Genomic DNA, 15,962 nt, shown 5'->3' on the forward strand with positions numbered 1-15,962 from the left:
GTGACACGGCTGGGGAGAGCTGGTGTCACCGTGTGCCAGGCGGTGTCACCGTGTGCCCAGCGGTGTCACCGTGTGCCAGGCGGTGTCACCGTGTGCTGGGTGGTGTCACCATGTGCCCAGTGGTGTCACCGTGTGCCAGGCGGTGTCACCGTGTGCCTGGCGGTGTCACCGTGTGCTGGGCGGTGTCACCATGTGCCCAGTGGTGTCACCGTGTGCCAGGCGGTGTCACCGTGTGCTGGGTGGTGTCACCATGTGCCAGGGTGGCACTGCTGTGACTGTACTGTCCCCGGCCACCTCTGGCAGGCCCTGGGGACACGGGGTGTGGGGACGTGGCTGGCGAGCTCAGGGGTGACGTGGGGCAATGAGGGTGGCAGCGGTGGTGGCCAAGGGATGGTGGCCCCGAGGGATGCAGGTGTGATGGCACCACGGCCTGAGGGACCTCACAGGGACATAGGTGTGATGTCACTGTGGTCAGGGGACCCCAGGGGACCGAGGCACGGTGCCACCATGGCTCCGGTGCCCCGAGGGACGCGGCTGTGATGGTCCCACAGCCAGAGGGATCCCGAGAGATGCAGGTGTGGTGGCACGGTGGCCCCGAGCTCCTGGCACTGCCACTGCTGGGCGACGTCACGGTGCCATTCCCGGTGCCACTCCCGGTGCCATTCCCGGTGCCACTCCCGGTGCCACTCCCGGTGCCATTCCCGGTGCCGTGTCCCAGTGCCATTCCCAGTGCCATTCCTGGTTCCATGTCCTGGTTCTGTGTCCTGGTGCTGTGTCCCGGTGCCATGTCCTGGTGCCATTCCTGGTTCCGTGTCCCGGTGCCATTCCCGGTGCCATGTCCCAGTGCCATTGCCGGTGCCATTCCTGGTGCCACTCCCGGTTCTGTGTCCCGGTGCCATTCCTGGTGCCATTCCTGGTGCCACTCCCGGTTCCGTGTCCCGGTGCCATGTCCCGGTGCTGTGTCCCAGTGCCGTTCCCGGTGCGGTGTCCTGGTGCTGTTCCCGGTGCCATTCCTGGTTCCGTGTCCCGGTGCCATTCCCGGTGCCGTGTCCCAGTGCCATTCCTGGTGCCACTCCCGGTTCCGTGTCCTGGTGCCATTCCTGGTTCCGTGTCCCGGTTCCGTGTCCCGGTGCCACTGCCGGTGCCATTCCTGGTGCCACTCCCGGTTCCGTGTCCCGGTTCTGTGTCCCGGTGCCATTCCCGGTTCCATGTCCCGGTGCCATGTCCCGGTGCCGTGTCCCGGTGCCGTGTCCCGGTTCCATGTCCCGGTGCCACTGCCGGCGTGCGGCTGCCGCTGCCTCCGCCCGGGGAGGGTGAGCAGCTGCGGCCGGTCCCCGCTGTCCCCGCTGTCCCCGCTGTCCCCGCTGTCCCCTCCCGCCTGACCTCGTTTCCAGCTCCGAGGGCTCCCGGTTATGCAATTCCTGCACAGCAGCGATGGCTGGCAGCCCGGGCACCGCCCGCCCGGGCCCCCCGAGCCCCCCGAGCCCCCGGGAGGGGCCCGCTGGAAGGGGCTCGGTGCTTGCCACGTCCCCAGGTGCCACCGGGGCTTGTGGCACCCCCCTGGCACGCAGCAGCCGCGGGGCCCGGTGGCACCGGGAGCACGCGGCGGTGCCTCGTCCCCGGGGACACGGCGGGTGTCACAGGGAGCGGGGGGTGGGCTCGGCGGGGCCGGGACCCCCGTGGGGCACAGCCTGGGGCTGCCGGCACCTGCGGCCGCCTGCTTGGTGGGCAGGAGGAGGAGGAGGGCTGGGATGAAGGGCAGGGGAGTCAGCAATGAAGGGATCCATCCGGGGATGGACGGGGGGGCTCGGCGAGCAGCGGACCCGAGCCCCCGGCCCCGTGCGGGGGGACACCGGGTGCCCCCAGCTGTGCCCCCCGGCTGTGCCCCCTGCCCCGGGGCTGCCTGTGGGTGCTGGAGCTGCATGGGCACGGGGCTGGCTGGGGCCGGCCTGCTCCCCAGGCCAGTGGGGGTCCTGGGGTACAGGGGGTCCCTGAGGACGCCTTGGGGTGCACAGAGATTCCCGGGGCCTCCATGAGGCGTTCGGGGTCTCCTTGGGGTGCTTGAGCTTCTCGGGCTCTCCATGGGGCCCTTGGGGTCTTTCGGGTCTCTGTGGGGTCCCTGCGGTCTCCTTGGGGTGCGCCAGACCTTGGGGTCTCCATGGGGTTCCTGGGGTCTTCGTGGGGCTGAGCCCACTCGGAGCGGGAGCCGCAGGCGGGAATAATCGGGATTAATTACGGCTCTAATGAGGTGCGGGAGGGTTCCGGCCTGTGGGATGAGCAGCGGGGGGGACGTCGGGCCTGGCCGAGCCTGCACGGCACCCACGCCCCCGTGGGGGGGGGACAGGGCGGGTGGGGGTCCCTCACCGCGGGAGGGGGCCCCGGGCTGGGGCTGTGCCCACCCAGGCCCCGCCGGCACCGCGGTGGCTTCGTGTCCCCAAACGGAGCCCGACCCGGGTGGGGACAGACGGGACAGGGCAGGAGCCGCCAGCGCGGTGCTGGGCACGGGTGGGCACGGGTGGTGGTGTCCCGGAGCGCCCCGGTGTCCCGGGGGTGCCGCGGCAGCCCCTGCCCTGCCGTGCCCGGGTTTCCCCCCTCCTCACGCCGGAGCGAGGAGCACAAAGCTGCCCCAGCCCCGGCGCCGGGAGCCCCCGGCTCGGGGAGGCTCTGCATCTTTCCCACCAGGATGTTTAACTCAAACAACACATGAGCGCCGGGAAGGGCGCGGGGCTGTGCCAAACCGGGGCTGGGGAGCGGAGGGGACGCACCTGTGCCCGGGACCCCGCGGATTCCGAGGGATCAGGTTTCTGCCGGGATGGTGGGAGAGGCTGGGGGGAGGCTCCGGGTGTCGCTGCTGGGGCTGGCAGCGGCCGCCGGGCATCCCCGGGGAGCCGGTGCCGGCTGTGACCCGTCCGCAAACCGGGGCCGGGGCCGGCTGGGGCCCAGAGGCGGCTCCGTGTCCGGGGCGGCAGCGGCGACACCGAGCCCGGGGTGCGCTGCGGGTGTCACCACCTTGGTGACACCGAGCCCGGGGTGCGCTGCGGGTGTCACCACCTTGGTGACACCGAGCCCGGGGTGCGCTGCGGGTTCTGCTGCGGGTGTCACCACCTTGGTGACACCGAGCCCGGGCTGTGCTGAGGGTGTCACCACCTTGGTGACACCGAGCCCGGGTTCTGCTGCGGGTGTCACCACCTTGGTGACACCGAGCCCGGGGTGCGCCCGCAGGCGCTGGGGGTTCTGTCACCACCTTGGTGCCCCCCACCCCGCTCTCCCGTGCCAGATGTGCGGCTGTGCGGTGGGGGGCACATCTGGCGGCGGGGCAGCTGTGCCGGGGCCGAACACTGGCGGCTCTGTGCGCTCCCGGTGACCGCGGCCATGACCAATGCGGGATCTCCGGCTCTGCAGCGCCCGCAGCTGCTCCCGCCTCCGAGCAGGCGCTTCCCAGGAAAGCCTCGCTTCCCTTTTCTCATCGAATCCCGGCCTTTTCCACATGGCGAAGGGACAAGACACCCCGCAGGGAGGAGATGGATTTATTAAATATTTGGCGGATGACAGAACATGTCTCCCTGCTCACAGGCTGCTGCTGGAAACATTCCCCGTGCTTACGGCATCGGCTGCGGCGTCGCCAGCCGCTCCCGGGGACACAACTGATCCCGGGGACAATCCCGATTCCGGGGACAGTCCTGATCCCAGGGACAGTCTTGATACAGGGGACAATCCCGATCCCGGGGACAGTCCTGCTCCTAGGGCTCCCGGGGACAGTCCTGATCCGGGGGACAATCCCGATCCCGGGGACAGTCCTGATCCCAGGGACAGTCCTGCCTGATCCCGGGGACAGTCCTGATACAGGGGACAATCCTGATCCCGGGGACAATCTCGCTCTTGGGGACAGTCCTGCCTGATCCCGGGGACAGTCGTGCTCGCTCCCGGGCACAATCCTGATCCCAGGGACAGTCCTGATCCCAGGGACAGTCCTGCCTGATCCCGGGCACAATCCTGATCCCGGGGACAGTCCTGCCTGATCCCGGGCACAATCCTGATCCCGGGGACAGTCCTGCCTGATCCCGGGCACAATCCTGATCCCGGGCACAGTCCTGATCCCAGGGACAGTCCTGCCTGATCCCGGGGACAATCCCGATCCCGGGATTGATTGGGGTGTCCCTGTCCTGGCATTCACCCGGGAATACCAGCGCCAGGAACGGCTCTGCCCCGGGACTGCCCGTGGGAAAATGCTCTCAGGTGCGTTTTCCTTCGGGTTGGTTTTGCCCCAGGGAGTTGCAAGTGGCAATCCTGATCGGGAGGGTGCAGCTGGCGTGAGCCCCATGGCTCTGCCCCAGCCTGTGTTCAGCCCAGGGGGCAATTAAAAACGGGGTTAATTACCTCCCTAAGTGACACCCCTGGGTGACATGGCACAACAGGGCCCTGGGCACCCCAATCCTGCTCTCCCGGGTGTCAGGGGTGCTGGGGAGGCCCTGCAGCTTCCTTCCCATCCCCTCCAAGCCATGGATGCCACCAGGCTTCCCACACCAAGCCCAGGTGCCACCGTCCCTGCCCTGGCAGTGCCCCCGGCAGGGCTTGGTGGGCACCCCCAGCCTCTTGCCTACAGGAGGTGCTGGGAGACCCCCTGGCCCCTCTCAGCTCTGCCTGGGGGACAGACCCTGACCCCCGTGCAGCTGTGACACCCCCAGCTCCTGGTGGCCGCCCCCACCCCAGCTGGGAAAACATGCCCATGTTCTGTGCTTGGGCCCACGACGCAGCCAAAGATGCTGCACGCCCGAGCGCAGCAAATTCGGCTGAAAACCCACGTGAGGTGGTCCCTATCTCTGTCCTGGTCCCCATCTCCCCATCCTCACCCCTGTTCCTGTCTGCATTCCCATTCCTATCTCCATCTCCCATCTCTCTCCCCATCCCTGTCCTTGTCCTTGTCCCCATTCCCATCCCTGTCCTTATTGCCATTCCCATGCTTATTCCTGTCCTTGTCCCCATTCCCATCCCTGTCCTTATCCCCATTCCCATCCTTATTCCTGTCCTTGTCCCCATCCTCATCCCTGTCCTTATCCCCATTCCCATCTTCATCCCCATCCCTTCTCCCCATCCCTGTCCTTATTGCCATTCCCATCCCCATTCCTCTCCCCATCCCTGTCCTTGCTCCCATCCTACTCCTTGTCCCCATCCTCATCCCTGTCCTTATTGCCATTCCCATGCCTATCCCTGTCCTTGTCCCTGTCCCCATCCCTGTCCTTGTCCCCATTGCCATCCATATCCTTGTCCTTATTGCCATTCCCATCCTTATCCCTGTCCTTGTCCTTGTCCCCATCCCTGTCCTTGTCCCCATTCCCATCCCCATCCCTGTCCTTGTCCCCATTCCCATCCCTATCCTTGTCCTTATTGCCATTCCCATCCTTATCCCTGTCCTTGTCCCTGTCCTTATCCCCATTCCCATCCCCATCCCTGTCCTTATTCCCATCCCCATCCCTGTCCTTGCTCCCATCCCTGTCCTTGTCCCTGTCCCCATCCCTATCCCTGTCCTTATTGCCATTCCCATCCTTATCCCTGTCCTTGTCCCTATTCCCATCCCCGTCCCTGTCCCCATCCCTGTCCTTGTCCCCATCCCTGTCCTTGTCCCCATCCCCACCCCCATCCCCATCCCCATCCCCATCCCCATCCCTGTCCCCATCCCCGTCCCTGTCCCCATCCCTGTCCTTGTCCCCATCCCTGTCCTTGTCCCCATCCCCATCCCCATCCCCATCCCCATCCCCATCCCTGTCCCCATCCCCATCCCCATCCCCATCCCTGTCCCCATCCCTGTCCCCCCTTTTCCAGCTGAAGCTGCTCTCCCCTCCAGGCTCTCCTGGCTCCCCTCCCCTCGCGGCTCGTTGCCAGCACTTCCATCCAGCCAGGCCTGCGGCCACCGGGGTGTTTCTCGTCCCCGTCCCCGCCCGGTGAGGGGGAGCCCTCGCTGTGGGGAGGGGGCAGAGCCGGGGAGGGGGGCTCTGGGCTCCCTTCATCCATCACCCTCCACGAATATTTACGGATGCATGGGGGCCCTGGGCTCCTCGCACTCACAACGACATTCCCGAGCGCCACGGGACAAGGCGCGGGCACCGCCGCTGCCCGGGCTGCTGGCCGCGTTTTTGGCAGCGGTGATGGAGCGGGGCGAGCCGCCCTCGCTGCTCCCTCATTTCCCTAATTGCCACCACAACTGAGCCCAGCTCCTGCTGCCGGTGCTCCTCTCAGCCGGGCCTGCTCCTCCCTCAATTCCCTGCTTGGCACGCGAACAGCAGAGCTCGGTGGCCCAGCACAGCCCCATCCCTGCGCGTCTGTAAGAGCTGAATCCCCGCGCAGGAGGGACCCTGGAGGGCCTGCAGCCCTTTGCTCCGTGCACGGGGGGGGGGGGACAGAAGGCAGGAGCAGTGGCCAGCGTGGCGAGTGACAGTGGCACTGTGGAAGGGAGCAGCACACAGAGCGGGAGCAGCCACCAGCAGTGTCCTTTCAGGGTTTTTTTTTTTTTTTGTTGTTGTTGTTGTTTTTGAAGCCTCCCGTGAGCGGCTGAGCCGGCTGGGACGGGTCTGGTCGCCGTTGGGAAGCACACCGAGGGGACATGCAATGGCCTGGGGGCAGTGCCCGCCGAGGGTCCTCGGGACAGCTCCCGCTGCCCTCGGGGCGGCCGCGGCGGCAGCGCGTGGTGGAGATCGGTCACAGTTGCACGATGGTGATGGATGGGCTGGAACGGCCTCTTCTGAGGGGGGACACGTCCCTCGATGGCAGGAGAAGGGCAACCTCCGAGCCTGCGGCACCAGGAACCCCGTCAGGGTCTGCAGAGATCCCGCAGAGATCCCGCAGAGATCCTGCAGAGATCCTGCAGGAATCCCATGGAAATTCCACAGAGATCCTGGCAGAGATCCTGCAGAGATCCCACAGAAATCCTGCAGAGATCCTTCAGAAATCCCATGGAAATCCCACAGAGATCCTGGCAGAGATCCTGCAGAGATCCCACAGAAATCCCACAACAATCCCGCTAAGATCCCACAGCAATCCCACAGAGATCCTGCAGAAATCCCATGGAAGTCCCACAGAGATCCTGGCAGAGATCCTGCAGAGATCCTGCAGGAATCCCATGGAAATCCCACAGAGATCCTGGCAGAGATCCTGCAGAGATCCTGCAGAAATCCCATGGAAATCCCACAGAGATCCTGCAGAGATCCCACAGAAATCCCACGGAAATCCCACAGACACCCTGCCTGGCCCTGGAGCCACCGGTGCTCTCCAGGGAGCTGGGGAGGGAATGGAGCCCCAGGATGGGAAGGGAACGGAGCTGGGAAGGGAATGGAGCCCCAGGAGGGGCTGAGGGAGCTGGGAAGGGGCTCAGCCTGGAGAAAAGGAGGCTCAGGGGGGACCCTGTGGCTCTGCACAACTCCCTGCCAGGAGGGGACAGCCAGGGGGGGTCGGGCTCTGCTGCCAGGGAACAGGGACAGGCCAAGGGGAAATGGCCTCAGGCTGGGCCAGGGCAGGCTCAGGGTGGATTTTGGGAACAATTCCCACCTGGAAAGGGCTGTCCTGCCCAGGCAGGGCTGGGGTCCCCATCCCTGGAGGGGTTTCAAGGCCCTGTGGCTGTGGCACTTGGGGACACTGGTGGCCGGGGCAGTGCTGGGATGGCTGGCTCGGTGTCCCAGAGAGCTTTTCCAGCCTCAGTGGCTCCATTGGCTCCGTGACCCCTGAGCCCCCTGCCCGGGGCTGTGCCCCCCCGTGTCCCCCCCTGGCCAGACCCGAGTGTGGCACCTGCCGAGTGTCCTGCTGAGCCCAGACCTGCTGCAGCTCCTGAGGCCAGGGCAGGTCCCCAGGTGACTCTGCCAGCCCAGGTGAGGTCGGGGCTGGGGGCTTTGCCCCCCTCAGGATCTGTTGGAAGGCTGAAAGCCCCTGGTGCTGCTGCCCAAGGGTGGCCAGAGCTGGACACCCCCTCCACCAGGAGCACCCCCTGCTCCTGGCACACACACGGGACTGGGAGGAACTTGAGGATTCACTGAGGGAACACCTCCAGGGTCACCAGGTGCAATCCCCACCTTGTCCCCAGCCCAGAGCCACATCCAGGCCTTCCCTGGACACCTCCAGACCTCCCTGGGCAGCCCCTGCACCCTTTCCATGGGGAATTCCTGCCTGGGGGAAGAGCCACCACAGTGTAAAGGATTATTTCTGCTTTTCTTTTGTCCTTTCCCTTTCTGTCTGCAGGATCGAGAGGCCTGGCTGGTTCCTCTCCCTCACTTCTCAGTGGGCTCTCACTCAGTGCTGCTCCTGGCTGGTGCTGGGGCCCCGCTGGGCCTGGGGGGGAACTGAGGCTCCTCCTGTCCCGTCCAGCACTGGGGGTGGCAGGGTCACTCCTGTCCCTTCCTCCAGAGCCTTTCAGGGGGTGAGGAAAAGCCTCACCCTGTGGCACCGCTGGCTCCCCTTCCGACGCTGCAGTTTCACTCCTTCTTGAGTTACCAGATTGTTTCCCAGATGAGGCAGGACTTGAATTTCTAATGTGAAAAGTGTCAGAGAGACTCCCGAGCCCCTCTGGGGCTCTCTCCTTGCGCTGCCGGAGCGGCCGGGAGGCGGGAAGGGCAAATCCCCTTTCCTCACTTTGCAGAGGGCGCTGGCTGGGGGGCTGCTGCTGGGTTTATCCCACAAAATCCTGCTTTGGATCCACCAAATTCTCCTGGCCCACGGCCACCTTGGGCAGGGGGCAGTGAAAGGATTTCTCCTGCCTGCTCCCTGCAATCACCCGGGGAGAGGGAAGAGGTCCCAGAGGAAGGTCCCTCCTGTCCCCATCCCCTCCTGGCCCTGGTGCACCCAGGGGAGGATTTTCTGCCTCCACCAGGAGAGGATTTTCTGCCTCCACCAGGGGAGGATTTTCTGCCTCCACCAGGGGAGGATTTTCTGCCTCCTGCCCACCGGGACTGGGGGGTGATGGGCATTATGGCAAACTTCCAGAGGGTGTGGAAACCCGAGCCTGCTCCTCGCAGCTTTTCAGGTGGGGGAGATAAGGATCTCCCTGGAGACACTCCAGGCTCCAGCCCTGCCCCTCCTGCTCTCAGTGCACCTGTCTGTCTGTCCATCTGTTGTGCCTCGTTATTAACTCAGGGCCCCGGCTTTCTGGGGGGCACACAATGTGTTTTTGGTTTGTCTGGACAGTGTCCATCACCACGGGCTCCTGTTTCCTGCTACGGGAGTGACAATAAAATGGGAGATAAGGCTGGCAGAGCTGGTGTCGGTGTTTTCCCACTCTGGGGAGAGCTCAGAGCCCCTGGCAGGGCCTGAAGGGGCTCCAGGAGAGCTGCAGAGGGACTGGGGACAAGGCCTGGAGGGACAGGAGCCAGGGAATGGCTCCCAGTGCCAGAGGGCAGGGATGGATGGGAGATTGGGAATTGGGAATTGTTCCCTGGGAGGGTGGGGAAGGGCTGGGATGGAATTCCCAGAGCAGCTGTGGCTGCCCCTGGATCCCTGGCAGTGCCCGAGGCCGGGTTGGACACTGGGACACCCTGGGACAGTGGCAGTGTCCCTGCCACGGCAGGGGTGGCACTGGGTGAGCTTTAGGCTCCCTTCCCACCCAACCCATTCCACAATCCCGTGGGAAACACCCCAGTGAGCCCTGCGGGGGGGGGGGGGGGGGGGTGGGCAGCTGGGACCTCCCTGGTGCAGAAACAGGACAAGAGCAGGAGGTGACAGGAGCCCCAGGAGCTGCTGGAGGTGGGACACGTGTCCGTCCTTACCTGAGCTGCTGTCCAGCCTGCGGCCCCTCCTAACCTGCAGACAGGGAAGAGCAGGTCAGCAAGGGGAGAGTTTCCTTTAGGTTGGGAAGGGGAGAGTTTCCTTTAGGTTGGGAAGGGGATAATTTCCTTTAGGTTAGCAAGGAGAGAGTTTCCTTTAGGTTGGGAAGGGGAGAGTTTCCTTTAGGTTGGGAAGGGGAGAGTTTCCTTTAGGTTGGGAAGGGGAGAGTTTCCTTAGGTTAGCAAGGGGAGAGTTTCCCTTAGGTTGGCAAGGGGAGAGTTTCCCTTAGGTTGGGAAGGAGAGAGTTTCCTTTAGGTTGGGAAGGGGAGAGTTTCCTTTAGGTTGGGAAGGGGAGAGTTTCCCTTAGGTTAGGAAAAGGAGCATTTCCTTTAGGTTGGCAAGGGGAGCATTTCCCTTAGGTTAGGAAGGAGAGCATTTCCTTTAGGTTGGCAAGGGGATATTTTCCCTTAGGTTGGCAAGGGGAGCGTTTCCTTTAGGTTAGCAAGGAGAGAGTTTCCTTTAGGTTAGCAAGGGGAGAGTTTCCTTTAGTTTGGGAAGAGGAGCATTTCCATTAGGTTGGGAAGGGGAGCATTTCCCTTAGGTTAGGAAAAGGAGCATTTCCTTTAGGTTAGGAAAAGGAGCATTTCCTTTAGGTTAGGAAGGGGAGCATTTCCTTTAGGTTGGGAAGGGGAGCATTTCCCTTAGGTTAGGAAGGGGAGCATTTCCTTTAGGTTGGGAAGGGGAGCATTTCCCTTAGGTTAGGAAGGGGAGTGTTTCCTTTAGGTTAGCAAGGGGATATTTTCCCTTAGGTTGGCCAGGGGAGCGTTTCCTTTAGGCTGGGAAGAGGAGCATTTCCCTTAGGTTAGGAAAAGGAGCATTTCCTTTAGGCTGGGAAGGGGAGCATTTCCCTTAGGTTAGGAAAAGGAGCATTTCCTTTAGGCTGGGAAGGGGAGCATTTCCCTTAGGTTAGGAAAAGGAGCATTCCCTTTAGGTTGGCAAGGGGATATTTTCCCTTAGGTTGGCCAGGGGAGCGTTTCATTTCCCACAAATGAAGGATCTGCCCCAGGACTGCACACCTGCACAGGCCCAGCAGCTCCTCTGCACGTCCGGGCAGGCAGGAACCTGCTCCTGAGCCTGGGGGTCACCCAGCCCCAGCCCCCAGGGCAGGGCCAGCCCCCCAGGCTGCCCAGGAGCTCCCCCCGTGTGCCCTGAGGGTCCCCAGGGGTGGACACCCCACAGCCTCTCGGGTCAAGCCATGCTTGACCAGCCTCGGGGTAAAAAGGTATTTTTTATGTCCAACGACAATTCCCTTTATTCCTGTCCCTTGTCTTCTCCCCAGGCACCACGGAGAAGATCGTGCCTCAGTTTCCCTGAGTCTGTCCCAGGAGTTATTCACACGCTTGGCTTTGATCAGCGCCCTCAGCCCTTCCAGGTGTCACCTCCATGGTCCTGCCCCGTCCCTGCTGTCCTGGGCAGCCCCGCTGGGCCCTGGGTGGCCTCACCAGTGCCAGGCACAGGGGCAGGACCGTCCCCTCCTCGCCAGGAATGCCGTGCCAGCCCAGGAGCCACGGACCCCGACAAGGACACGTCGCTGCCGCGGGGTCACCTCGGTGTCCCCGTCCCCGGCTGTCCCTGCCAGGCTGTGTGGGGGTGGCCCCAGCCTGGCACCTGGGCACGTTCCCAGGGCTTGCTGAGCTGCACGGGGGTCTCACAGGCAGTTTCTCCAGCCTGCTGAGGTGCCAGGGGCACAGCCACCGCTCCCAGCTCGGTGCCACCCCAAACCTGCCAGGGACAGTCCTCTGGGGACAGGGGGATGCGGGACCTCAGTTCTGGCCAGGATGGGCAGGTGCATTCCATGGAATGCCAGCATGGTTTGGGTGGGAAGGTGACCTCAGAGCCCTCCCAGTGCCACCCCTGCCATGGCAGGGACACCGCCACTGTCCCAGTGTCCAGCCTGGCCTTGGGCACTGCCAGGGATCCAGGGGCAGCCCCGGCTGCTCTGGGCACCCTGTGCCAGGGCTGGGACCCCACTTCAAACTGGGTGTTTTTGTCCAGGAAATGCAATGGATGAGGAAACTCTGCGTTCCCAGCAGTCTGAGCCGAGCCCAGGTGCTTGGCCCCCCTTGCAGTGGTTTCAGGGTTATAAAACCCAAATGGGCACTGAGGAAGGGACAAGGAGGTGGCGAGCCTCAGGTGACACCGTCCCGGCCCTAAGAGGGACGTGGTGCCTGGGGGAGAAGCAGCAGGACGTGGCCAGCAGGGACTGGCCCTGGCACAGCTGCTCCCACCTGGGATAACACCTGGCCGAGGGGAAGGCGTGGAGGCACCAGGATCCACAGGGGGAAGCACAGGGAGCAGCGAGGCTGAGCTGCCACGGCGTCTCACCCCCAGGAGGGCATGGAGGAGGCTCTGTGCCCTCCGGAGCCTGGAGCCCTCGGGGACACCTCTGGGGACACCTCTGGGGACACTGCTCCGTGACCCCAGCCGCGGGGGATGCGGCCGAGGGGGATTGGTCACACAGATCGAAGCAGGAAGTGTGTGTGTAACAAATCCTCCTCCCGGAGGATTTCAGCCCCCAAAGCCACGCCTGCTCCATCCAAGGTCAGCCTCTCCGGCAGGGAGGGGAGTGCTGGGGTTCATTAACTGGGAATAAGATGAAAGCATAGCAGGGAAATAGGAAATAACTACATGAAGAAACCGGTGAGGAAGCCCGAGGATGATGCTGTCCCTAGGAGCGGCTTTACATCAAAAGAAGGTTGATTTGGGATGGATATTGGGCAGGAATTGTTCCCTGGGAGGGTGCTGAGGCCCTGGCAGAGGGTGCCCAGAGAAGTGCCCCCTCCCTGGCAGTGCCCAGGGCCAGACTGGGCAGGGCTGGGAGCACCCTGGGACAGTGGCAGGTGTCCCTGCCACGGCAGGGGTGGCACTGGATGGGCTCTGAGCTCCCTTCCCATGCAAACCATTCTGGGATGATTCTCTGAATCCGCGGCAGTGGAGCCCCTGTGAGGAACCAGCCCCTCCCTTGCCCTGGGGTGCAGGAGCTGGGCAACACCTGAGCTGCTTTTTCCTCTTGTTCACCCCAGAAGGACAACGCTGCTGGGCCAGGGCTGCTGCCAGCGCTGACCCAGGGCTCGCTGTGGGCACGGGGTCAGGCCCCCACCCCTGGAGCATCCTGGCCACAGCTCCCTGCAGGTGACCTGGCTTTGGTGTCACCCGTCCCTGCTGTCCCCTCGCCACGGGGTCTGGAGCAGCTCCCCCAGCCCTGCGCTTCCAACATTGATCGTTCCTCGATTTCCCTGCCAGGGGTTTACCTCACCGCCTCTGGGACTGCAATAAACTGCTTTTTTTCCCTGGCAGGGATAATATTTACATTCCACACGGAGCCTCTTGGACCCAGCTCTGCTCTTGGACACGTCTGGGCCGTCCCTTGCCGGCTTCGTGCTGCGGCGATGAGTAACGGGGAGAGTTTGTGTTCCATCTCTGCTCCCATCCATCATCCTCCGTGCCTCAGACTGCCCCTGTCCCCGTTTCCCATGCCAGACACCACGCACATTTGGGAAAAAAAGCCGTGCGGGTCATCTGGTAAGCATCTCAAATATGCCAGTGATGAGGAATGTTCTGGGGCAAAGAGGGCCCTGTGACTTGGAGCCGAGGCGGGTCTGCTCTGCAAACTCCCGTTTCAGCCAAAATCCAACTTCCCGCCGAGTTCAGGAACCGGTGGGCAAGGAACGGAGCAGTTCCAAACACCTGGGTGCTCTGCAGCAGCCAGCGCATGGGAAAACTCAGGAAAATGACTTCTGGGAGAAGCGTCGCAGCAGCTGAGCCAGCAGGAAACGTGTGTGTAACAAAACCAGGCTCAAAGTCCTGCTTTGTTGATGCTGCAATTGGGTTTGGCTCGAGCGAGACAAATGCCGGCGCTGATTCACACCCGGCCAAGGCTGCTCCTCTGTTTGGGTTTGAAACATGGAAAGCAGAAGCCAAGAGAGCCCTGAGTGAGGTCCTGTCCCCGGGAGGAGATTCCTGCTGGCAGATCCTGGCATTCCCTCCCTCACGCTGCCCTGCTCCGGTGCCTGAGAATCCTGAGGCCACGAGGATCCCCCTGAGCTCGGGGATAACTCCTGGAATGTGCCACGGGTTCCTCAGCACAGAGGGAAAGCCTGGGACACCAGGGACACTGGGACGAAAGGGAGGGACTCCTGAGGCACGGATGGCACTGCCTCTGTGGGATCCCCATTGGCACAGGGACACTTGTCCAGCCAAGGTCACTTTGGGATCCCCATCGGCACAGGGACACTTGTCCAGCCAAGGTCACTTTGGGATCCCCATCGGCACAGGGACACTTGTCCAGCTGAGGTCACTTTGGGATGGATTCCCATTGGCACAGGGACACTTGTCCAGCTGAGGTCACTTTGGGATGGATCCCCATCAGCACAGGGACACTTGTCCAGCCAAGATCACCCTGGGATCCCCATTGGCACAGGGACACTTGTCCAGCCAAGGTCACTTTGGGATGGGTCCCCATCAGCACAGGGACACTTGTCCAGCCAAGGTCACTTCGGGATGGATCCCCATCAGCACAGGGACACTTGTCCAGCTGAGGTCACCAAGGGATGGATCCCCATCGGCACAGGGACACTTGTCCAGCCAAGGTCACTTTGGGATGGATCCCCATTGGCACAGGGACACTTGTCCAGCCAAGGTCACCAAGGGATGGATCCCCATCGGCACAGGGACACTTGTCCAGCCAAGGTCACCAAGGGATGGATCCCCATTGGCACAGGGACACTTGTCCAGCCAAGGTCACCAAGGGATGGATCCCCATCAGCTCAGGGACACTTGTCCAGCCAAGGTCACTTTGGGATCCCCATCAGCTCAGGGACACTCATCCAGCCAAGGTCACCATGGGCAGGGGCTGGGCAGGTGACAGTGGCACCGCTCAGGGGCTGCCCTGGTGAGTGCCCCACTCTGGGCTCTCTCACCCCTCTGAGCTGGATTTCTCCAGCCCCTGGAGCAGCTCCTCCTCCTCCTCCTGGCTCCCATTTCCATGTGTGACCTTTGCTGTGAGAAAAGCTGAGCACAGGACAGGGCTGTGACGCCGGCCTGTGGCAGCTGCTGGGGACAGGGACTGGGGCTGGGGGGTGACATGTGCCAGGGCACAGCCATGGCACCCGTGAGGGGCTGCTCCACCAGAGCCACCTGCACCCAGAGCCACCTGCACCCAGAGCCACCTGCACCTGGAGACATCCACCTGCACCCAGAGCAACCTGATCCAGGGCCATCCATGTGCACCTGGAGACATCCACCTGCACCCAGAGCCATCCCCAGAGCCATCTACCTGCACCTGGAGACATCCACCTGCACCCAGGGCCATCTCCAGAGCCATCTACCTGCACCTGGAGACATCCACCTGCACCTGGAGACATCCACCTGCACCCAGAGCAACCTGATCCAGGGCCATCCATGTGCACCTGGGTCCATCCACCTGCATCCAGGGACATCTACCTGCACCTGGAGACATCCCCAGAGCCATCTACCTGCACCTGGAGACATCCCCAGAGCCATCTACCTGCACCTGGAGACATCCACCTGCACCCAGGGCCATCCACCTGCACCTGGAGCCACCTGATCCAGGGCCATCCACCTGTACCTGTAGCCATCCACCTGATCCAGGGACATCCACCTGCACCTGGAGACATCCACCTGCACCTGGAGACATCCACCTAAACCCAGGGCCATCCACCTGCACCTGGAGACATCCACCTGCACCCAGAGCCACCTGCACCCGGGGCCATGCACCTGCACCCAGAGCCACCTGCACCTGGAGACATCCCCAGAGCCATCTATCTGCACCTGGGGACATCCACCTGCACCCAGGGACATCCACCTGATCCAGGGCCATCCACCTGCACCTGGAGCCACCTGCACCCAGGGACATCCACCTGATCCAGGGCCATCCACCTGCACCTGGAGCCACCTGCACCCAGGGACATCCACCTGATCCAGGGCCATCCACCTGCACCTGGAGCCACCTGCACCCAGGGACGTCCACCTGCACCCAGAGCCATCCCCAGAGCCATCTACCTGATCTAGAGCCACACACCTGCCCCCAGAGCCATGCACCTGGGGAAACCCACCTGCACCCAGGGCCATCCACCTGCACCTGGAGCCATCTGATCCAGGGCTATCCACCTGTACCTGTAGCCATCCATCTGATCCAGGGC

General features: G+C 63.3%; 1 protein-coding gene across 6 annotated transcripts in view; it reads right to left on the reverse strand.

Annotated features, from left to right (window-relative positions):
• Positions 1-5,815: 5,815 nt before the first annotated feature.
• Positions 5,816-15,962, reverse strand: part of DTNB (dystrobrevin beta) — a 188,488-nt gene continuing 178,341 nt past the window's right edge. For all 6 annotated transcript variants that reach the window (XM_054002118.1, XM_054002116.1, XM_054002114.1 and 3 more), the window contains 2 exons: positions 9,744-9,777; positions 5,816-6,785 (listed from right to left, as the gene is read on the reverse strand). In XM_054002118.1, the coding sequence (XP_053858093.1) occupies positions 9,773-9,777 (5 nt within the window). In that variant the 3' untranslated portion in view covers positions 5,816-6,785; positions 9,744-9,772. The remainder of the gene's footprint in view (positions 6,786-9,743; positions 9,778-15,962) is intronic.

This window comes from Vidua macroura, chromosome 35 (genome assembly GCF_024509145.1).
Source record: "Vidua macroura isolate BioBank_ID:100142 chromosome 35, ASM2450914v1, whole genome shotgun sequence".
In the NCBI taxonomy this organism is placed as follows: Eukaryota; Metazoa; Chordata; class Aves; order Passeriformes; family Viduidae; genus Vidua; species Vidua macroura.